This window comes from Elgaria multicarinata, chromosome 13, assembly GCF_023053635.1.
Source record: "Elgaria multicarinata webbii isolate HBS135686 ecotype San Diego chromosome 13, rElgMul1.1.pri, whole genome shotgun sequence".
NCBI classification, from domain to species: domain Eukaryota; kingdom Metazoa; phylum Chordata; class Lepidosauria; order Squamata; family Anguidae; genus Elgaria; species Elgaria multicarinata.
Window position 1 is genome coordinate 17,750,242 of NC_086183.1, and position 24,048 is coordinate 17,774,289.

The 24,048-nt window shown below is 45.3% G+C and overlaps 1 protein-coding gene across 8 annotated transcripts in view; it reads left to right on the plus strand.

Annotated features, from left to right (window-relative positions):
- Positions 1-24,048, plus strand: part of PTPRU (protein tyrosine phosphatase receptor type U) — a 410,313-nt gene that overhangs the window by 206,320 nt on the left and 179,945 nt on the right. For all 8 annotated transcript variants that reach the window (XM_063139805.1, XM_063139806.1, XM_063139808.1 and 5 more), the window contains exons 5-7: positions 988-1,103; positions 2,920-3,094; positions 4,178-4,471. In XM_063139805.1, coding sequence (XP_062995875.1) covers positions 988-1,103; positions 2,920-3,094; positions 4,178-4,471 — 585 coding nt within the window. The remainder of the gene's footprint in view (positions 1-987; positions 1,104-2,919; positions 3,095-4,177; positions 4,472-24,048) is intronic.

A 24,048-nucleotide genomic window follows, 5' to 3' on the forward strand; every position in this document is an offset into this window, starting at 1 on the left:
CACAAATTGGGGAAATTGGGGAAAAAATCTGCTGGAATGAAAGGCACCTGACAATCCATGAATTGCAGATGGAGTAGATTTTACAAACCCCATACATCTCTAGTGATATCCCCGAACCTTTGATATATTCCTTGTAACCCCCATTACGCCTTAGCTTCATCCCACATACCTGTTTTCCTCGAATTATCCCTACAGTGCTAAGCTGTCTTTGTTGTTGCTAGCTAAAACACACCCTGGGCTGCAGCACTCCTAAGATCCTTTGCATGCCAGGAAAAGGGTTTAAGGAGGGAAATGTAAAAAAATCATAAAAAATCAATGGATGACCCAATCTGATTCAAATTTGGTATGCTTAAAGCTCTCCTTAATATCTATAACTGTGCCAATTTTGATGTCTTTATCTTTAAAACTTACACAGACATAAGCATTTGTTTAATTTTTCTTTAAATATATCAAATCCTGCTCCTGTGCCCCCAGTGGCTGCTTGGAAAACAACAAATGATTAGCTCCAAAACTAGTAGCAAAATAGGTTGTGTCTTTGGGCTTTATAGCACAATTAAAGCAGGATGCACGGGAGTACTTCACAGTCAAAGCAGATTATAAACTGGAAAACTTCAGAGTACTTCCCAATAAAAGCAGATTATAAACTGGAAAACTTCGGAGTCCTTTGCACGCAATTCGCAGTGATTGCACACAGTATAAACGCTGGTGTGATAAAGCTCTGTATTTCCCTACACCATTTTCATCACCTGCAAAACAGGAGGTGAATATGGAATAGCCATTTAATCTCAACCCTACAGTAAAGTCTGCTAGGATCACTGTGCCCATATAACAGAAGAAGACCGAGGCTGAGAAACAATGAGGTTATGACAGAGTATAGATTCACTTACCCATTAAGGTATGTTATGTTGGTGTGGGTGAGGGAGAAGGAAATTCAGTTTCAGGGAAGTAAGTGTGTATTATTTCTTCTCTCTCTCTGTATTCTGGCAGCCAAAGCCCCTCATTTTTCTCGCCTGGGTGATGTGGAGGTGAATGCTGGGCAGAATGCCACTTTCCAGTGTGTGGCTGCTGGCAAAGCTTCCGAAGCTGAGAGGTTCCTTATGCAGGTAGGTGGGGTTGAAGGTGATCATGTTTTCTCTTTGTGGTTACCCTGCACATTTCTCTGTCCTGTGGGCTCCTGCTGTGTGGGTCCGGCCAACACTGCCATCTTTTCGGTGCCAGATTACAACTGCCCTCTATTCCCAGGCATTTATTGGCATATGAAGGGGGTATTTATGGCAGCTATCTCAACAGGATTAGTATTTCATTGTAATCGTTTTTAGCTGTCTAATTTTTATTTTAAAAAGTATATGAATCTTTATGCTATATTTTATGCTGTATTTTTATTGTATTTTATTATTTTATGAATTGTTGTGAATGACTCAGCTATTGGGTGGCATAGAAATGACGATGTTGTTCATTGTTGTTGTTATTATTATTATTATTATTATTATTATTATTATCGGCATTAGTTGAAATAATGACTGAAATAGAAAATGGTGCTGGATGGGGCATGCTGTTAGTTGTAGTCTAACTCATCTGGAGGGAATCAGGTTGGGGAAGGCTGGTGTATTGGGAGGGAATTTAAAGTAGGCAAGGATGGGGTTTCTATCCTGACATCCATTGCTGGCAACCTTCTCCCCGTAGACTATGAGTTGACCATCTTTCAGCTGGGAGTCAAGAACGGTTGATGTGCTGTCAACGTCCTTCTTGCACATCCTGAAGTCCAAACAATCTATTTTAGGCTTGTGGAAATGTTCCTTGTATGAGGGGAAGACATAAGAACATAAGAAGTGCCCTGATGCTGGATCAGACCAAGGGCCCATCTAGTCCAGCACATTGTTCACACAGTGGCCAACCAGCTGTCATCCAGGGACCAACAAAGCAGGACACAATAGCACCCTCCCACCCATGTTCCCCAGCAACCGGTGCACACAGGCTTACTGCCTCGAATATTGGAGATCGCACACAACCATCAGGGCTAGTAGCCATGGATAGCCTTTGCCTCTACGAATTTATCCAACCCCCTTTTCAAGGCATCCAAATTGGTGGCCATCACTACATCTTGTGGTAGTGAGTTTCATAATTTAACTATGTGCTGTGTGAAGAAGTTCTTCCTCTTATTTGTCCTGGATCTCCCACCAATCAGCTTCATGGGATGACCCCTAGCGTTTTAATTTTACTTGTTCAAACACCCTTTGACTCCATGTTCAATTTATGTCATTGCCCAAATAGATAAACATTCTATTCCTGCTTTGTAATAATATGGGGTTTCATTTCCCTTTTGGGGGGAAGGGGAAGATGGTCAGCATGTTGCAAAATGTGAGTGAGTGAAGGAAGAGGGCTGAACCAAAAGCAGGGCAAGACATGTTTCATTATAAACTTCAACCTCACCCCAGTGAAAGACATCCCCTGTTTTGGTGATGGTTTGGTGGAGGCTGAAAAACAAGGCGACAATATACACCCATTCAGAGTGTGGATGGGAAGCATTGCCCTCAGTCTGGATAGGCTTTGTGATATGGTCACATGACCCAATCTGCTTGGCTACGATGTATTACGACATTGGTATACTGGCTCCCTGATCTGCTAAGAGTGGGACAAGGAGACACAAAAACTTTTTAGGGTTTATGAAGAACATTTTTCAAACCTCCTGCAACAAATGCTCCTTTTTTCATTTCGAAAATGTTCACCCATGAAAATGTGGTTCAGACCTAGGTTAAATTTGCTAAAATGGACAGCACTGTGTTCCCATTAGGAAAGCTTGAAAGGCAAGTGGAGGAAAGGGGGGGGGCAGTCTGGGAGAGCCAAAGAGAGACGAACCCCACAAGTGAAACAAGGGAATCCGAGGTCATCTATATTTACACTTTGCTTTCTGGATGGCAGAGGCAAAATGGAATGATCGTGCCAGCCGCCTCCGTGAAACACATCAGCCACCGGAGATTCCTGGCTTCTTTTCAGCTGGACAAGGTTTCTAAGGGAGACCAGGATTTTTACCGCTGTGTCACGCAGTCTGGCAGGGGCTCCGGCGTCTCCAATTTCGCAGAGCTGATTGTGAAAGGTACATATTGATGGGTGTTGGGGATTATGCTGGGACAACTGGAATGTTAAATCCCAGGGAAGGATTTTAAAAAAAACTGACTCAGTGGCAGGTGTTGGTTTTCCACCGAACCAAAGTTGGGAGAAAGGGAACAGACAGGTGTGGAGATCTGGCATCTCGGCTCCTACTTGCTTACATATAGCAATGGAGCCCTCCCAAACTCTGGGATGGATGGTTTTTGCACGCACACACAATTGGAAGAGAGGAATGAAAGGCAAGGCTAGTGCTTTTTTTGCACATCGTTTGCTCAGTTCTCAGGTGCAGCTGAGTATTCCTTACTATGAAACCATCCACAGTACCTTAAGTGTACCATCTGTGCTCTGACGCTGCTGAAGGGTGGATGTGAGGGCAGGGGAAGGAGTGTTGGAAGGGTTTTGTGCTGCTTCAATTTTGCTTAGAATGAGATGATATGGGAAGGCAGCCAAGATTTTGGGGGGTAGTACCCACAATCTGTCCCCATTTATTGCTACTGGGAATCAGAGTCTTCATATACAGATACCCTGATCTCAGTTTGATTTGGCTTGGTGGCTGTGTCCTTCAGAGGTTTTAGGCTACCTTTCCACCTTAGGGTGATTTTATAACAGAACAATCTATCATAATAAAATAAAATAACACCTGATGGAAGAGTAATCATAGCCACCCCCCACCACCCCGTACTAACAATAAATGTACAAATTAAAAACAAAGTACCTATAATGCAATTGATCAATAGAACTAGCAGAGGAGACACCTCTGTTTCTGACTGTCCTGCTGTAAGAACTAGCAATTGACCAGTAATGAAATTGATCAGTAGAACTGCCAGAGGAGACTCCTGTTGTTTCTGACTTTCCTGCTGTAGAACTAGCAATTGACCAGTAATGAAACTGACCAGTAATGGAATTTATCAGTAGAAGTACCAGAGGAGACCCCCACCATTTCTGACCTTCCTGCTCTTCCAGCACAAACCTAGCATCCCTTCCATATAAGCCCATCTTTGTCGGCATCACCACCTGAAATTGGTAGCAAGGTCTGCCCCACCAACTGCTTGTCTATTTTTTTTAACAGAGCCCCCCACACCCATTGCACCTCCCCAGCTGCTGAGAGCAGGATCGACATACTTGATCATCCAGCTGAACACCAACTCCATCATTGGGGATGGTCCGATTGTCAGGAAGGAAATTGAGTACCGTATGACCTCTGGACCGTGGTCAGAAGTGCACGCCGTGAACATGCAAACCTACAAGTTGTGGCACCTGGATCCTGACACAGAATATGAAATCAGTGTCCTGCTCACCCGGCCAGGGGACGGAGGAACTGGCAAACCCGGGCCTCCCCTCATCAGCAGGACAAAGTGTGCAGGTAGGAACTTTCATTGCCATCATGGCTTTTCAGAGAACTGTCCTATATCGGGAAGAGCAGTTGTTCAACACTTTCCAACTATATTAAAATGAGAATGGTTATGGTTTGTTTATGGGGCAGCATCCACTTTTGTCCAGGGGATTACAGCATGAAGGATTATAGTTCAAACTCCCAGCAATCATAGATCTCTCTCTCTCTCTCTGTCTCTCTGATACTGCTTTCTTCTCTTCCAGTTTACTACTAAAGACATGCAATCAGCAATGTGCAAAGCTGCCTGTTAGATGCAGCTTAATGAAAAGAGGCTCGGGAATGTGGTTTTATTTTAGGTGCTTGCAGCTGAGACCTTCAGGAAGCAAAAAAGCCTAAGGCAACAGCAATTCGCACATTGATCCTAGCAAGTGCAGCCGACCCACAGGTCTGTTTCCATGGAAAGATGCCAAAATCACATCAGTGATTTGCACTAATAAGGGGTTGTTCTGAAGCCCAAGGCATCTCGACAATTCTTAATGCACTTTACTAAGTATGGCTAATGGATATCCAAATTGGGGAGGGGCCATAGGTGAGTGGCAGTGCACCTGCTTTGCATGCAGAAGATACCAGGTTTGATTCCTGGCGCCTCCAGTTAAAAGGAGCAGGTAGTAGGTGATGGGAAAGAGCTCTGCCTATGACCCTGGAGGACAGCTGCCAGTCCGAGTTGGTGATCCAAGGCTAGATGGACAAATGCCGTGCAGCATCCTCTTGTACCTAAATTGGAATTCTGGATCTTCGGCGCTAGCTTAGCTGCCTGAACACAGACTGCATCAAAGGGCTGAGACAACTCACCTTGCCAAGGCAATATCAGATCTGCTTGTATTGTCAGGAGAGGGGGAGACAGAGAGAGAAGTCAGAGATCAAGGGAAAGATGTGAAGAGTTCAGGCCGTACAATCCATCATGTGGATGGGTTCTTTGCTAACTAACAGATGAACAATGCAACTCCCAGTCTCCAATGTTGCACTGAGAAGGACTGGAGTTGGCTAGGATGCCACTTGTTCTTACTGGGCTCTCGTTCTTATTATGTAGTAACTTCTTATATTAGATTTTGACAGCAGTGGTGTATTAATTGTGCCTGCAACAAACTATTATCTCTTTCTCTTTCTTTCTCTCTCCCTCCCCTCCCCCTCTCTTTCTCTCTCCTTCCCCTTCTCTCCTTTCCCTCCCCTCCCCCTCTCCCCCTCCCCCTCCATTCTTCCCGTTCTCCTCCCTCTCTCCCCTCCCCTTCCTCCCTTTGTTTCTCTTTCTTTTGCTCCCCTCCCCCTCCTCTCCCCCTCCCCCTCTCCCTTCCTCCTTCCCCCCTCTTTTTCTCCCTCTCCCTCTTTCTCTCTCTTTCTCCCTTTCTCTTTCCCTCTCTTTCTCTGTTGCTGGCCCAATCAACAGAGTCTCTGGGAGAAGGTTGTGTGTACTGCCTCTTTGACACATTGAGAATGGATAGTTGAGTCACTTTGAGTTCAAACGTTGTGGTTCAACAAAGTGGTTTCATCTGGAGGGTAACAGTTGCGATGTTGTTTGCTGGAGACCCAAGAAAGCTTCTCAGTACGCTTCTGCCTGCCTAATTGGGATGGTATCATGATGTTCCTTTAGTCCTTGGCTGTCCCCAAGGTGGATGTGATTGCTGCCTCTGATGCTTGCAATTAGACAAGTGCTAATCGCTGGCTGAAGACTGCAAAGGGAAAGCAAGAGAATCCATTCCAATGAACTGCCTCGTTTCCACAGAAGCCAACTCTTGTGATCCAGATTTACAGTTTTGTTCACCAACAGGGGCCATGTTAAACTGACAAATGATCATTGCTTCAGCAACTGAGTAAAGGGAACAGTCGCAGGTTGTTGGCAGCAGGCGGATTAATAAAAGGCCAGGGACAATGTGGTTTAGCAGCCGCTGATGCCCATGGCCTATAACTCACGGCAGGGAGTGCTCATATTTAAGTCTGGAAGGAGATTGGGAGAATAGGTGAGGTTGCCCTAGCTGCTCAAGTTGAAGGAGGGTGAGCTTTAGAAATGGTCTGGCTACAGCTGCCATATTCCTCCCAAGGATGTGGGAACTGATTCTGAAAGCTGAGAATTCAAGGGCATAGAGATGTTTCTCATAACAGGGCTGTATCGATCAGGTGGCATTGGTTGCTAAAAGATTAGTCTTACCTAAAAGGAAAGACAAAACTTAACCAGACATTAGAGACCCAGGGATTAATTAGTGAACCTAAAAGCAAAGGAAGAAATAGGACATGAACATCGAAGCATGGAGAAGAGAAATAAAAATATATGGGGACATTTCCTGCAACATTAAAAGCTTTATTGAGAACCATCTGGTGTTCCCCCGTTTCTTTCTGTGTCCTCTGTCTGTCTCCCTCTCCCACGCTTCATCTTTACATCCCCTCCTCCTTTATCTCTTCTCTTTCTTCCTTTATTCAGTGCTTTTGCTTATTCGATTATCTCCTTGTTCTGCCTATGGAGGTATGAATGATATTTGGCTGTGTATAAGGCTCATTTTAAAAAAATCCATAGCTTAATTGGTGGGAACTTTCATGGAGTATTTGGAACAGCTGTGTTGGAAGAAAAGGAGGAAGAGGTTGAAGAATCAAATGGCATGAACACCTAAGTAGTTTAGACCCAACCTATTTAACTTGACATATTCATACAAAAAATAAATAAAAGGAAATAAGGAAAACTAAAACTAAAATAAAAAGGGAAACAAATACCAACCAATGTTAGAGCTATTAAAGAAACTAACCCCATAGCGGATCTAGGTTACCAGCTCCTGACCCAGAGAAAGTGTGAGAATGGCATTGTTGCCCCTGTGCAGTAGTCATGTACTGGGAGTCAGAGCTGGAGATAATGCCTTCCCCCCCCCCCCCCTTTTTAAACTGTGACTGGGTTTTTCAAATTTTTTAACACTTTTTAAATTTTGCTGTAGGTTTAATTGTATGTTAAGTTTTGTAAATTTATATTTGTATGTTTTAATTGTACATGTTCTAATTTTGTAAAACACCTTGATTCCCAGTACTGGGAAAAAGGCAGGATATAAATAGTAGTAATAATATTTATTTATTTATTACATTTCTATACCGCCCAATAGCCGGAGCTCTCTGGGCGGTTCACAAAAATTAAAACCATTCAAAGTATAAAACAACAATATAAAAAAATACACTATAAAAGCTCAACCAGATAAAAACAGCAGCAATGCAAAATTACAAATTTAAAACACCAAGTTAAAATTCATTTATAGACTGTTAAAATGCTGGGAGAATAAAAAGGTCTTCACCTGGCGTCTAAAAGCATATAATGTAGGTGCCAAGCGAACCTCCTTAGGGAGATCATTCCACAGCCGGGGTGCCACAACAGAGAAGGCCCTCCTCCTGGTAACTACCTGCCTCATAAACCAGGCAAGAGGGGATTTGAAGTGAATGAGCCATCACAATAATGTCTCACTGGCTTGGAGGGATTATATATGGTATTATAGTGCACAGCATATAACATATTGTCTTTGACTCAGGAATTGGAAACGTTCCCCATACGCCAGGGAAAAGCAGGGACATCCTATATAGAGCAGGTATCATCAACAGCCCCATTCTAGGTGCAATCTAGTGGTGCCTCCTCTTCCAGCAGAAGTGGTCAGAACAGAGATCTTCAGATGTTTTGGACTTCAGTTCCCATAAGGCCCTGCCAGCATGACCAATGATCAGGAATGCTGGAGTTGAACTCCAAAACATCTGGAGATGTATCTCCTGACAACCTGTAGAGCCTGCTCCTCAGCACAGAAAAAAAAAACATTATTTAGAAGGCTGCACCCTCTCAACCCAAGTGACTTATCTACCTTTCTTAAAATGTTCCACCAGTCTTCATCATTGAGTGAAAAGCATGGTGGCGGCAAATGGGAAATGCACCTAGTAATTTCCTCCGTTACTGTCTTTTTTAAAATCAACCGTCAAGACCTTCTAACCCCGTCTTAAACACAGAACGCGTGACTGGCGGCTGCCTGCGTCTCCACAGCTACAGGGAGTGCGTGCTTCGGTGGTTAATAATGGAGTCTCTTGAGTTGATTATGATAGGCGTGCTCTCTTGTTTCCCTGGGCCGCGCATTATGATTGCTTTTAAGTAAAAAGTGCCCTTGGTGTAGGAAGCCATGTCAGTGGGAGCTTGGAAACCATTTACTGCACGCGATGGAAGGGGGGAAAAAAACCCAGATAAAAAACCAAACCTGCAAAGGGCTTTGGAGCGTTAGCTGCCTCAAAACGTGCCGGAGAAGTGCAGGTCTCCCTTGCTAATTGACTCTCCCTCTCAGCGATCACCTCCTGCAGCATTTGCTCTGCCGTATCATTCCAGAAGTCCTGCTCAGCTGATGCAAATGCTGTCCCTCTAGAAGTGACTTGGGGGCGCCATTATTTGGATCGTTGTGGCAGAGGCGTGACCTGAATGGCGCCAGGTATCTCGGCTGGGATTTCCTGCACGGAGCACAGCGGTGACATGGGCTTTGTTAACAGGTGCTCTCTGCCTTTTGACCTCTCCCCCTCCTTGTTGCGAATGCAGATCCAGGCCACAAGCTTGCCTCTCCAGCAGATTCAGACTTCCCTGATTAGCAAATGTGATGTGACCAACCACATCCGGCAAAAGTTTTCTAGTGAAGCTTGTGCATAGATCGCCTTTAAGGCTGGGTTGCTCAACCTTTTGGCTCTGAGGGCCACATCAGGCGTCTGCTGGGTTGGCAGGGGCCACACATGTACATGTGCACATGTGTACAGCTTACATATGGTATGTAACTGGGGACCAAGATACCTGAGAGAGCGCCTTCTTCCCTACCAACCTGCCCGGTCACTGTCATCCGAGGGCCTGCTCCTGGTGGTTCCACATAGACTCATCCTCCGATTGGAGACCACCAGGGGAAGAGCCGTTAGCCTGGTAGCCCCCCTCCTATGGAACTCCCTGCCTCTGGATATCAGGCAGGTTCCAGCTTTGTATTCCTTTCGGCGCATCCTGAAAACATCATTATTCCATGAAGCCTTTCCTTAATGACCAGCTTTAAATGTAATCACTGTACATTTTGCTTTTTTAAAAATCTATTTTAGAGTGTTTTATTCTGGTTTTATTTTATTTTATCTTGTACATTGCTCCAAAATTTTCAATGGGGAGCGGTATATAAATATTGTAAATAAATAAATAAATAAATAAATATGGTATACAACTCACTCTCACACCATTTACACACACCTCACTTACTAACATACACAAACCTCTCTCTCTCTCTCTCTCTCTCTCTCTCTCACACACACACACACACACACACACACCGTTCACTCTCTTTTCACACCATTCACTCACACACTCAAATCCAACCCCTGCCCAAGAGGGTTGTGGTACTGCACTCCTAGGTGCAACACCTATGTGCCTGGACTATGAAATTGCACTCGTAGCAAGGAACACTTCCCCCCACCCCACACATACCCTTCTAAAATAAGTAGGATCTGGGGACACAGAAGATGGGAAAACCTGGTTTCTATAAAGCCCCTCAAGTGGAAGTTATGGTGCCTTTTCGGTTGTTGCCCCCTGTGATGTTTTACTGCATGTGGCTATGTTAGGTGTAATATGAAAGTTTATTACGGTTTGCAGAGTTTAAAGAAGATACTCACTGCGTATTTGTAACAGAATGGTAAGTATGAAGCCATAGAGGGGGGAGTGAGTGCTGGATGGAAGGAGAGTGCTGATTAGATGTTTGTGTGAAGTGTCTGGATTGGCTGTGAGAAGCGGAGGAGTCGGAGGACTGTGTGATATACATGCTGCTGCTGAGAAGAGAAGGGATGAGAGTATATGGGAGAGAGGTTTGGAATAGAGATAGGAAGGGTCTGTGTGCTTTGTTGTTTTGGTGGATTAGAGTGTGGGAGAGAGAATAGTATGGTTTAGAAGGTAGGAGTACTTATAAAGTTATATTTGAAACGCTTAAGTGAAATTACCATCTGAAACCGTTATGCAGTTATACTTTGTGAACTGAGAAAAACCATTAAGCTTTTGAACCTGCATTGATGTCTTGTTAATAAATTACATTCATTTGCACCTGGTGTGGTCATTAGAGTACAGGTTGATCTATGATGGCAGTGGAAGGGAGAAGTTTGGGGCAAGGGTGCAGATCTGTATAGCTGTGGGGCCTAAGCAGAAGTAGGTGCGCCACAGGGACGGCTTTAGCATCCCAAACCCCTGATGAAGGCCCCTGAGCTGGGTCCTTGGGTTCTAGAACAAAGAAGAGTGATCCAGAGTAAACCCAGTGAAGGGTGGTCATCACACCCCCATACTGTGAAATGCCCCCTCCCCTGGGGGTTTGGTTTGACCCTTACCTCCTTTTGCAGTAAAGGTGACGATATGTCTGTTCAGCAATGCCCTTGAAATTAAGCACCCCCACGTAGGTATTGAGGATCGATCCTACTGTTACTTGTTTAATGGCTTTAGATGTCATTGGTTTTATGCCTCTTAATGGCTTGTACTTCTTGTTTAAATGCTTTGAGCTGCTTTGTAAATCATGCAGTTGAAAAACAGAACAAAAGCATGGTACTCCGGGCTATTCCCTGTTTGAAATATGGCCAGAGATTACCCAGGCTGGGGCCTTTTTGTATGGAGAATCAAAGTTTGGGAGATTGCTCTTGGGCAGGATTCATTCTGCCTCTTTGCTGTTAGTCTTCATCAGGCTGTGCTGCTGAAGAGGTCTTTAGGGACCCTCTGTATCTGAAAAGGACTTCTCTGTCCGGCTGTGACAAGGGATCTTTTTATTCTGTTGATTTTGCTGCTGCATCGTTGCTCATTTGACTATTTTAGCTGTGTATTTGGGTGTTTTTTGTATTTTTTTTAGTAATTGCGTTTGGTTTTTTTAAATGATGTTAGCTACCTTACGGTGCTTTTAGCACAAAAAAAGGTGGGATAGGCATGTTTTGATCAAGGTAACATCCATCTGAATAAATGAAACCTCAATGAGAAAATGAATTGTTTGTTAAGCTGCTTTAGGGATTCGTTGCATCAAAAGGTAGCTGCAGATTCTCATGGCCTTCAGAGCTGTGTTTAAGTGTTCCCTCCCTGCACTGAAACCCTCCTCTGTCTTCCATTAGACCAGAGAAGCCCTTCTCACATTGGGGATCATTGAATCATAGAATAGCAGAGTTGGAAGGGGCCTACAAGGCCATCGAGTCCAACTCCCTGCTCAATGCAGGAATCCACCCTAAAGCAACCCTGACAGATGGTTGTCCAACTGCCTCTTGAAGGCTTCTAGTGTGGGAGAGCCCACAACCTCCCTAGGCATGAAAACAAGCCTCCCTTTCACTCCCAACATCTTAGCCCTCCCCCCTCATGCTGCTTCAGAGTGTTCTGGTTCTGGAAGGGGGTGTCAGATCCATTGCACCTTCCCTTGGAGTCCCCAAACTGTTTTTTGCCTGCTTCCCACCTCCTCCCCTTCCATGGGTCCCTCTGCCACTCAGAAGGCCATGATGGGAAGCCAAAGGAGGTGCTCCATCCTCCGACCCTGCTCCCATTCTTTCCCAGCCCACCTGTGTGGCTTTGTGATCAGGCTGGCCACATTGGGGACTTGAGTTGGGTGGTAATCCCTATTGAGCCATCACAGCAAGATATCGACATTCTAGCTGATAAATGAATGAACTAGAGGTGAAGCTTTTTGAGTCTTGCTGGTACAATCGAGTTCTAGGCACAAACCGGCCATTCTTTCCCAAATCCTTGTCTGATCCTCTTTCTGCATTCCCTGCTGCTTTCTCCCCTCGGTCGATGTCTTTTTTTCCTGTCTTCATCTCCCCTTGGGTGTCCTTGTCTGTTTCTTTCATATATATATATATATTTCTAGGCATCTCCCTGCTGCCACATGTTCACTGACCCACGAGTGCCTCCACCTGTCACTTTCTCTCCCTCCCTCTCTCCTGTGGAGGCATGCATTTGCATTTGATCAGCAAAGGGAAGGCGCTTTGGATGATACTCTGCGTCTCCCGCGCAGGGACTGCCATGCTGTTCCTGTTGGCCTGGAAAGGCGTGAAAGACACCCAGAATTGGCATCGTGCTCTGCAGAGGTTGCATGACCTTGCTTTCTCACCGCCCCCCACCCCGTAGGAGAAGAATGTTCTCCCTGGAGCAAAGAGGGCAGCAAGGGGTGTGTGGAGGACCTCATGGCATGTGAGAAGATGCTTGCAGCAGAGTTGGCTTGCCCTGTTGCTGTCGCTTTGCTCTCCTTCTCTTGGGGCACCGTGTATGTGTGTGTGTGTGTGTGTGTGTGTGTGTGTGTGTGTGTGGGCAGCGTGCTTCCTGTCTGAACTGCCATGACCTTGTGGACAGCGCAGGGCTTTGCTTGACATGACAAGTTGCCTGGCAGCACCGGTGCTGTGTGAAGGGAGCCCACACCGCGGTGACAGCATCCAGTGTCCCAAGGTCACCCTAATTGGCTCTTTGGAGGTTGACGACACACACTGCTGTTGGTTTTTTCTCTCTTCTTGAGCTGGAAGGGGGATGTCTGGAGGCAGCAAAGGATGCTTCCTCAGTCTGTCTGCAAAGTCAAGGGGAGTGTTGTGGATCTTCGACTATTGGATCTTCCACTATTCCACTGCATGTTCCCCTCATTACCATCAGGAACAGCCTGGAACTAGAAGCAACTGAGATATCCTCAAATGAGGAAAGCCCCAGCAGGTACTGGGATGATGTCTACAGAATGGACAACAGAAGATGCTCCACCTGGAGAGTCTGCAGAATTAAGGGACTTGGTGACTTCTGAATTGTTTCACCCACCAGCCATGCTCACTCTTGGGATTCCCGGGATTGAGATGGGGAAGGAACAATAGCTATGGGGAAGGTCCCTGGGATCTCCAATTTAAAAAGAAGATTGGGAAGCAGGTGAGTGGAAAGACCTCTGCTTGATATCCCAGAGAGCTTCTGTCAGTCCGAGAAGACAGCACTGGGTAAAATGGGCAGATAGTCTGACTGTGTATACGGCCGCTTTTTATACTCCAATGACAATAAGTCTGATCCAAGTGCAGTGCTTCTCTGACAGTGCAAAAACTTCCTTCTCTGAGCTCTACTTGGGATGAGAAAGCATGAACTGAAGTGAGAAACCATGGAACATCAGAGTCACTCACTGATGCGCCAGGAAGGGGTGGGGAGAGACGTTGAATCAGACCAAGGGTCCACCTAGTCCAGCATTCTATTTGCACAGTGGCCAACCAGTTTATTTATTTATTATTTATTTATTTAGTACATTTTTATACCGCCCAATAGCCAAACTTCTCTGGGAGGTTCACAAAAATTAAAATCATGAAGAGCATAAAACCTACAAGCAGGCCATGAGTACAACAGCACTCTCCCACTCATATTCCCCAGCAACTGGAGTACATAGGCATACTGCCTCTGTTACTAGAGGTAGCATGTAGCCATTAGGAGGAGTAGCCGTTGATGGCCTTCTCCTCCATGAATTTGTCCACTCCCCCCTTTTTAATTTTTTTTTATTTATTTAGAGTATTTTTATCCCGCACCTCAGCCAAAAGGCTCTTGGAGCGGCTTACAATGTATCAATAAAGAAGACAGTCCCTACCCTCAGGCTTACATTCTAAAAAAGACATGACACACAAGGAAAAGTGGATGGGGAGGGAAGAGGGAGAAAATAAAAAGAAATTAAGGAGACTGTTTAGGCTGGTGGGAAGGCCCTGCTCCGTCCTCTCATCTCCCAATGGAGGGGCAAACCAACAGCTCCTTCTTCCCCACAAGGTGAAGATGTTAGCCCTGGGGGCAGGGGTCCAACTGAAGCAGGCTCTGATGGTTCCTACCTGCTCTTGTCTCCCTCGCATCTTCTTCCCCACAGGGTGAAGATGGCCGTTAGCCCTGTGGGTGTGGGTGTTTCCAACTGAAGCAGGCTCTGATGGTCCCTGCCTGCTCCAGTCTCCCTTGCATCTTCTTCCCCACAGGGTTTTAAAGCCATCCGAGTGGGTGGCCGTCACTACATCTTGTGGCAGCGAATTCCATAGCTTAACTATGTTCTGTGTGAAGAAGTCTCTCCTTTTATCTGTCCTGGATCTTCCATTATTCAGCTGCATGGGTTGACCCCCGTTGGGTTCTAGTATTATATGAGAGGGAGAAAAATGACTCCCTCTCCACTTTCTCCACACCATGCATCATTTTGTATACCTCTATCACATCTCCCCTTCCTCACATTTTCCCTTAAACTACACAATCCGAGCTGTTGCAACCTTTCCTCGTTGGGGAGTTGCTCTAGCCCCTGGCTCATTTTCATTGACCCTTTCTGCAGTTTGTCCAGTCTACAATGACCCTCCCCTTTTATTTATTTATTTATTTATTTATTTATTTATTACATTTTTATACCGCCCAATAGCCGAAGCTCTCTGGGCGGTTCACAAAAATTAAAACCACAGTAAAACAACCAACAGGTTAAAACACAATTACGAAATACAGTATAAAAAGCGCAACCAGGATAAAACCACACAGCAAAGTTGATATAAGATTAAGATACAGAGTTAAAACAGTAAAATTTAAATTTAAGTTAAAATTAAGTGTTAAAATACTGAGTGAATACAAAGGTCTTCAGCTGGCGACGAAAGCAGTACAGTGTAGGCGCCAGGTGGACCTCTCTGGGGAGCTCATTCCACAACTGGGGTGCCACAGCGGAGAAAGCCCTCCTCCTGGTAGCCACCTGCCTCACTTCCTTTGGCAGGGGCTCACAGAGAAGGGCCCCTGTAGATGATCTTAAGGTCCGGGTAGGTACATATGGGAGGAGGCGTTCCTTCAGATAACCTGGCCCCAAACCGTTTAGGGCTTTAAATGTCAATACCAGCACTTTGAATTGGGCCCGGACCTGTCTTGTTTTAAGGAACAATGCGTTGGAGCCTGAGAACTGAGCCAGCTCTGCAAAGGTTCTGAGCACAGTTTCTGCAGCATTCATGGTTAGCCATCACCCTCCCATCTTCTCTCCCCATGGAAAGTAGTCCGCAAACAGTTCTCCATCCTGGCTGAAATTACTTTTGTAGAAGAATGGCATCTCTAATTATGCTGGCCTTCCCTCCACCCCACCCCCCAACGTGCAACCTTCCCAGCTTTTACCGGAGGCAGTCCTGGAGCCTAGGGAAATTCCTCCCACTCCTGATACGTTCTTGGCTGTGGTTGACATGGATTGAGATGCTGTACCTGGCTGTACTACAGCTGTATTAGTGGCTGTAAGCGCAGGCAGCTTTGTAACGGCTCTAATTGTATGGATATATTCAGCAATATTAATGCTTTCAGACATCCTTGTTAGCTGATCTTTGACTGAAGCACTTGAGAGTCTGCTTACATTGGCCCAGGGGTGCCAGCCTGTCTGTTTGCTGCCGATCATTTAAATAACACCGAAATTAAAAAGAGATTGAAGCTTAAAGCCTGGCACTTTCTCGGTTCTGGCTTGTGCTGTTCCTGGGAGACCTTGGAGTAGAGTTATTCCAAAGGCCATGAGTAGAAGATAGGAGCTCTTTTAACATGTCAGATGGGGCACAGCAGTTCTCCTTAGCCTGTGGCATGCTGCATTGACCTCTTCCCTTCAGATTATTTTAGGGCCACCATCCCATCCCACTGTGCCTTTCTCTTGCCCAGGGGTGCTGCTAGGCACAAAAATTTTTTTGTGGGTGGGGGTGGTTTGAAGGATGTGCTGCAGGGAGAGTCCATGCTTCTCTCCCCTTTAAAATCATCCTCTGCATGACAAGCTAAGCCAACACCACCCATTGACACCTGTGGACACGTCAGATAAAATCCAATCCAAGTTCTACTTAGAGTAGACCCATTGTAATGAATGGGATTTAAGGTAGTCATGACTGACTGTGGTCCCATTCCTTTCAGTGGATTTTCTCTAAGTCGGACTTTGGATTTTACCTTTAGACTTCTGGGGAATAGATCTGGGGTCATAGAAAATAGATTCAGGGCTCGGGCCCCATGCGCCCACGCCCAGCAATGCTCCTGCCACATCATCCTTCCAGGCTACCCCTTGCTCCAATTGGGACATTCCCTTCTTCCTAGGTACCAACTTACATTACTAATATCATCAAAGGGAGGGGGAGCAACAGTAGCACCACCATCCCCATCATGCCTAAACATGAGGCTGCTGAGAACCCACTCCCACGGCAGATGTTTTGGGTTTTGTTGTTCTTGGTCATGGTGTGTTTCAATTTAATTGGCTTCTGTATTGCATTTTAAGTGGTGTTAGAACTAACTTTTGGCTGAAAAGCTGGTTGAAAAATACAATGGAAGACTTTTTTTTATGGTTTTCTTGCTTGTTATAAAGCCCAAGAAAAAAATAATAGACATCCTAAAATTGAGAGAAGTAAGGTGAGCCGGCCAGATTTTCTGGGATTGCCAGGATGTAAAACCTGAAGTTCATATATTAAATGGACAGTCAGTTCTTCTGGCACCACTTCAGATACTAGAATGCAAACACACATTTGTGCTGTTCCAGCCAAGTCAGCAGCCCATCCTACGCAATTGAGACAGAACCATGCAACAAAGGGCTAAAATGCCCCATACGGAAGGAAGCAAATCCTGCTGCTTATGAAGCAGATCTGACCTGGGTTGTGTGAACGGGACCACATCCTTCTTCCACATCTATCCAACCCTATCAGTTATCTTACCATAATGAAACATGCCCATTTCTTTTCAAACTTTCTCATTTTTTGTGTATGTGTGGTGGGGAGAATTCTGTTGCATTTGAATAATTTTTGATATCCTACCGATTTTCCTCCTGGAATTCCATTTTTCCACCAGGTTTCGATATGGAAACCTGGGGGGAATCCACACGTCGTACTGAGGCCCCAGTGCACCCCGAAAATGATCGTGTAGCTTGCCTGTAAAAGAGACGAGGAAGAGGCGTCCTCGCCGGTCAGCGAGGAGAGCTCGGCGGAAGAAGGCCTTCTTCTGCCGAGCTCTCTGAGCCAGCCGGCGAGGAGGGAGGTGGGTGGCGGTGCCGCCGGCAAGGACGCCTCTTCCTCGTCTCTTTTACAGGCAACCTACACTATCATTTTCGGGGTGCACTGGGGCCGCATGGAAGCGGCCTCAGTACGACGTGTGGATTCCCCCCTGGAAAATCCAGGGTGGAATCCAGTTGAGGTGGATCCTGTGACCATCCATAATCTGTACTCTCTGATAATAGAAGACAAAGAACTGGGATAATTCTTTTTTGGCAGGTTGCCTCTCTTTTCTCCCCACCCTCAGGACCTTCTACTCCCAAGAAAAGCCCTGGTCCTTATTGGCGTGGCGTGGCATAGATAAGTGGGCTAGGGATGTCAAAGACACCTACAATAGATTCAAATGAGTTTCTGACCTGCCAATTCTGCAGACAACTGGTTTCTTTGAGTCACATGGATCCCATGGACATGTTTGGTCCAAGGCAATCCAATCCAGTCCCAAACCGGATTCGGGCCAAGGCAAGCCAGATTGTTCCACTTCGACTCAGATTCGGGGTTTGGGACTGAGGCGAAGCACACTTCTATTAATTAATGTGGTTTAATGCAAATGCACATTAGGGCTAATGTACACTTGTGCATATATGCCAGTCCACATTAGTTATTGGCCTGGTTCAAACAACACGCTAAACCATGCTGTGGTTAAGCAGCATGGATTAGCATGTTGTCTGAACCAGGCCACTGTGAATTAGCTCTAACTAACCATCTGCCAGGGATGCTTTAGGGTGGATTCCTGCATTGAGCAGGGGGTTGGACTCGAAGGCCTTGTAGGCCCCTTCCAACTCTGCTATTCTATAATTCTAACACGCATTAACATGATTGCTCAAGTGTGCATTAAAACTAATGTGCCTTTGCACAAGTAGAACATTGTGGTAGGGGAAAAAAAGTATGCCGTCAATGAGTGGATGATGGAACAAAAGATGCCTGACAATCTGTGAAACACATATGGAATAGATTTAACAAAATCCCTACATCCCTAGTCATGAAGTATGGGCCTGTCTGTGGGAACTCGGCAAGTAGCTGGAATAACGTTTTTTTGAATCTCTTTAGGCTGCTTGGGGCTACTTAAAACAACCTGGTGCCCTCCAGATGTTTTGGACTACAATTCCCACCATCCCCAGCTGCTATGCCCAATAGGATGATTGCAGTTGTAGTCCAAAACATCTGGAGGGCATCAGTTTGGGGAAGGATGGCATAAGAGATGCAACGGTAATAGAAAACACTTGGTAATTAGTATCGTTGATATCCTCAGGTCCTCTGTCCTGATGCCCTGTTAGCCTTCCGTTCATGAGCCTGATTCCTGCCTATTGCTTTGCTTTTGACCATCAGCATTTTTATTTACTCTTGCTGCACTGTCTCCAGTTCATCCCAGCACAGAGCAGGCATTGATCGTGTTATGCTTCCCCACCACCGCTGGGCAACTGCTTACCTCTGCTGCAGTGACCTTGACCTCAATCAGCTGTCAGCAGCTCTTTGATCCAAGGAATCTGGGATAGAACCCCATACTTGATATTCCTCTCACAGTTCAGTTTTGTTAACAGGTTATAGACGCTGCAGCATTGTATATGTTGGACCTTGCCCAACGTGTATTACTAGGGTGGCTGCTTCCACATTGCCAAAAAAGAGGAAATGCATTTCCAAGCAAAGACAGAAGAGGACATGGATTTGCATAACATTTGCATGTGCTAACTGATAAGTATAGATGCAAATTCTTTAAATGGAAATACAGTGCATCTTACCATAGTCAGAAAGGCTCTGATTAGGTGACCTGTGTCACTTCTCAGGCTGCTGTCCAGGTGACAACTGTTGGTGAACAACTTCAAGGTCCTTGATCTTCCTTCTTACTAAACTGGACTTGGACTGGACCACCCTTCAAACAGAGGATGCTTTCCAATAGAGGACTGTCTTCCGCAAAGTAGGACACAGGGCCACCCTTGGTATTACACAAGTCCCCATCCCACACCTGCAAATTGACAGGGGCTCCTTTCTTAAATGCAGTAGTTAGGACTTTTTCTTTCTTTCTTTCATCTATGCCTCTTGCGGGCCCCGTTCATTTCTCAGTTTCAGTTCACAGATGGTTGTTTCCATGTGCGTCGCTCTGATTAGTTAATGCTTGTTAGACTGTGAGTAATTCCATTTGCCCCACTCTTGCATTTGCACAAGTGTTTACAGAAGCATGAGTCCAAAATATCAATGAATCGCAATCGTTGAAAGTGATGAATCCTCCCCAACTGGTACTATTAATGATTCTCATTAAGGTTCTCATTAATGATTCTCATTAATAATAATGGAAAGGTGACTCAGCAACCTCCTGTTTCCCCCTGCTCTCCCTGGGTTTGTTGTTGCAGCTGATAAGCACACATCATTCTTGATCTCGCTCCCCTGTGGCTGCTTATGTATGGTGTAGGACGGGTGCCTGAGGAATTCTCTCTTTCTGAATTCTAATGTGAACTGACCTGGGAGCTTATCTCCTGGGCTAATTATCAAATTGGAACTTGGCTCTCCACTGGCTTTCACACTTCCTGAAAATTCTGACATTGACCATGGTGGCTGGGTCAATTACACATGCAGCAGAATGAGGTGGTAGATTTTAGAATGGACTGTGTAGCTAGGGATGGGTGAACGAGCGATGTTTGAGATTGTTAGGATTCGCTGAACTTTGTCTGGACTGCTTGTCTCATGCTCACTCTGCGCAAACAGGAAACTTGTGTAAATCAAGCCATGATTGGATGCAAAATTTGTGTGAATTTCTCTACTTTTCCTCCATAGACTAAAGTGGGGCTTTTAGTCTGCAGGGGAAATTTGTGTGAATTAGGAAATTTGCACACTGTCGAACTAGGAAATTCACACAATATCAAACTGGGCAAGTTGTGCAAGTCAAATACAAGCTGGACAAGATGGACCCTTGGTCTGATCCAGGATGGCTCCTCTTATATTCTTAACTTATTGCACTAGTTGGAGGGGTGGAAGTGCAAATACTATGGGCTCCCAGTTCCTCCTCCCTGGAAGGCCTCTGTATAATTTCAGAGGTATTGTAGGAAGGAAAAATGCTTCTGGAATGCTGCTGTGTTGTGACACAGAAACCTTCCAGCAGTATTGAGGGAGAAATGGGCAGCCTGCAGGGACGCTGATTTGCAGCTCCACCCCTGTGAGCTATGGTGGAGCATTAAGTAACCAAACCATATCAAAGTGAAACACAGTGGAGGCTGTTGCTGCCTCCGCTGAAAACAGTGCTCAAAATATTCCCCGTTTCTCCTCCCTGCCCCCAAAAACATGAGCAAATGGGGCGGCGAAAGTGGAGCAGCATTTTCAGCACAGCTTGAATGAATGCATTGCTGTATCATCCTGGGCCATCGCTATAAAGAAGGCCTTGATTAGTATGCAGCTCATTTCCATCTTGCGGTGTCCTTTTGCTTCGTGGTATCTGTCTGCCTTCCTACGAGAGATTGCCTTTATCTCCGGATGTTAGCTTCTTGGAACTTGGATGGCGTCTTTGATTCCTACGAACGTTATTCCGCTTAAGGCTGCTTTGGTCCGTTGCACACCACCACGCTTAACCATCTGCCAGTCTAACTCTTCATTTATTTATTAATTTATGTATTTCTAAAGTGCCTACATCAACTGGGCGCTGTGTATAAATCAAAAAGAAAGACAGACTGGGCCCACCCTGCCCCCAGGCTTAGAGCTGAAATGACAAGATACACAAAGGAAGGAGGGAGGAGGGAGAGGAGTTTGACAATGCCAGAATGAAGTGGTGTTTTGTTCAGAGGCATTGAGGTTTAATTGGGACCAGGCTGGTCTTTCCTTCCGTGGTGTTCTTACCATATTTATTACATTTCTGTACCACCCCATAGCCATAGCTGAAGCTCTATGGGTGGGTTACAAAGATGAAAACATTAAAAGCAATATGCAAAATTCCAAAACATAACACACCCACACACCCACAACAGGCAGTATATGAAGAGAAAACATACATCTAAAACCAACTTTGAGCAATCAGCCAAATCGTAGAAACAAATCCAGGCTCGATTAAAACTCATCACATGCTGCTAAACACCTGGGAAAAGAGAAAAGATAGCAATGTTGATGCCAGGCAAGCCTCATTGGGGAGATCATTAATTAATGTGGGTCCACCACCAAGAAGGCTCCCTCCTTTGTTGCCTTCTTCCGAGCTTCCCTCAAAGTAGGCACCTGGAAGAGGACCTTAGATGTTGAGTGTAGTGTACAGGTAGGTTCATGTCGGGAGAGGTGTTCCATCACGTATTGTGGTCCTGAGCCACGTAAGGTTTTATAGGTTTAAAATCCGCACCTTGAATTAAGCACGGAAACATACAGGCAACCAATGCAAGCGGGGCAGAATTGGTCTTATATGTTTGAACCTTCTGGTCCCCGTTATCGATTTTGAAAGTACATGCACTGAATGAAATCACTGAGGAGAGGCTTAATTAGTTGTCATAACTGGCCTTCAGTATAGCACTTGTCTGCTTTAATAAGAAGTCTGGCTCCATTGCCACTATCAAACACAGAGGATCAACTCAGATTCCCTGAAGGGGTGTGGGTGTTGAAAGGAAGTGATGAGCTGACTGGAGAATATTATTAGGAAACAAGTGTAACCTGCAACAAAATGTTCCAGTGTGGGGCTGCCCCTATGAATGGTTCCAGTAAGCCATGCCCCTTTCCAAGATGCTGAATTTCATCCAGTGGAGGCTGGTGGCTCTGATGGCAGTGGGGTAGCGAATTTGCTCTGGATTTCAATCAGAACAAGCCAGAAGTCTAAAGGAGCTATCCAAGATGTAGAAGCTCACCCCCATTCTAGGAATCTGAGTTGATCCTTCATTATTGGAATGGAGTGTTTGATAGTGGCAATGGAACCAGAGTCCTTATTAAAGCAGACAACTGCTATTGATGTCCAGTTCGGATAACTAATTAAGCCTCCCTTCAGTGACTCAATTCAGTGCATGTCCCTTTCAGGAGCCTGACACTGAACTTGTTGAACAGGTGAGGGCTTCTCTCCTATTATGGTTTTTCTTTGGAGCTGGCTGGAAGGCTCCATCTCCTTGCTGAGCAGAGCTAATCAATTTTCCTTCTATGCCCTTGCCTAATGAGTCCACATCAAAGGCAAAGGCCTGATGAGGAATGAGAAATACACAGGACTGCTGAGAGGATTTATGGATCCCAGAGAGAACATGATTTATGCCCCTTCTGCTAATTCTGAAACAATCAGCATTGTTCTTTGACATCTATCCCCTCTGGATGAAAACAGCAACATTGGAAGCTGCTTCATATTGAGTCAGACCCTGGGTCCATCAAGTTCTTCAGACCAGAGTCTTTTCCACTCTTCAAATACTTGAAAGGTTGTCACACAGAGGAGGGTCAGGATCTCCTTTCGATCTTCCCAGCGTGCAGGACATGGAATAATGAGCTCAAGTTACAGGAAGCCAGATTCTGGCTGGACAGCAGAAAAAACTTCCTGATCTTTAGAGTAGTGTGACAATGGAACCAATGACCTAGGAAGGTCTTGGGCTCTCTCACACTAGAGGCCTTCAAGAGGCAGCTGAACAACCACCTGTCAGGTACGCTTTAGGGTGGATTCCTGCATTGAGCAGAGCATTGAACTTGATGGCCTTATAGGCCCCTTCCAGCTCTACTATTCTATGATTCTATGAAAAATCATGTTTCCCATTCACACAAAGTGAACAGCAATCACAAATGGAAATAGGAATCAGGCATGAGACAATGCTTGGAGTAGCCCAGCTGTCTCAAACTTTGCTCATTCACCCATCCCTACTGCTGTTGCCACTTGAATTGGTGGTGCAAAAAAACCTTAGGAAAAGAGAAAGAAGCTGTGTGACAACCCCTGCTAGTGGCGAGTCCTATTTATAAGAAACTGTTAGAAGATTTCTTCTCCCCTTTGAGAAATTTAGTGAAATTGTCCCTGCAGTTTATCTGCCCACAAATATGGTGGAGAATTTCAAGAGGCCATTTGCTGATAGCTCTACTTCAAATAGAGAACACCTTCAAATAGAGGACTGTTCTACAAAGTAGACACATGGCCACACAATCCAGATGTCCACAGAGTGGCAAGTCTTGCAATGATGCCTCCTCCTCCTCTTCCTCTTCCTCTTCCTCCTCCTCTTCCTCCTCCTCCTCCATCATCATCATCATCATCATCATCATCATCCTGTATTGGTTGGCCTGTATAGTGTGACTTTATTTAAGTTATACTTTATCCTACCTTTCACTATAAGGTCTCTTGTGATGATGGCTTATACAATTAAACATGAATGCCATCCATTTAACATCCTCTATCAGCATAAGTCACTGAACATCAAAAGTGATCAGATGCTGTTAAATGCCCGGGGGAAACTGAGTTTTAACCTGCCCCCTAAACAACCAGGTTTCAGCACAACTTAGGGATGTGCATGTGTGGCAGGGGGTGGAGCAAAAACTCAACAGAGAGTATAATTTTTGCTGCTCCCTGAAGTATTGTTTCAAAGGGATAATTGCCTTTCATGTTACCTCTTCAGAGTGACCCAAATTGGCTTAATTATGGAACCACCTCCCACAAACCTACATATACAAACATTCCT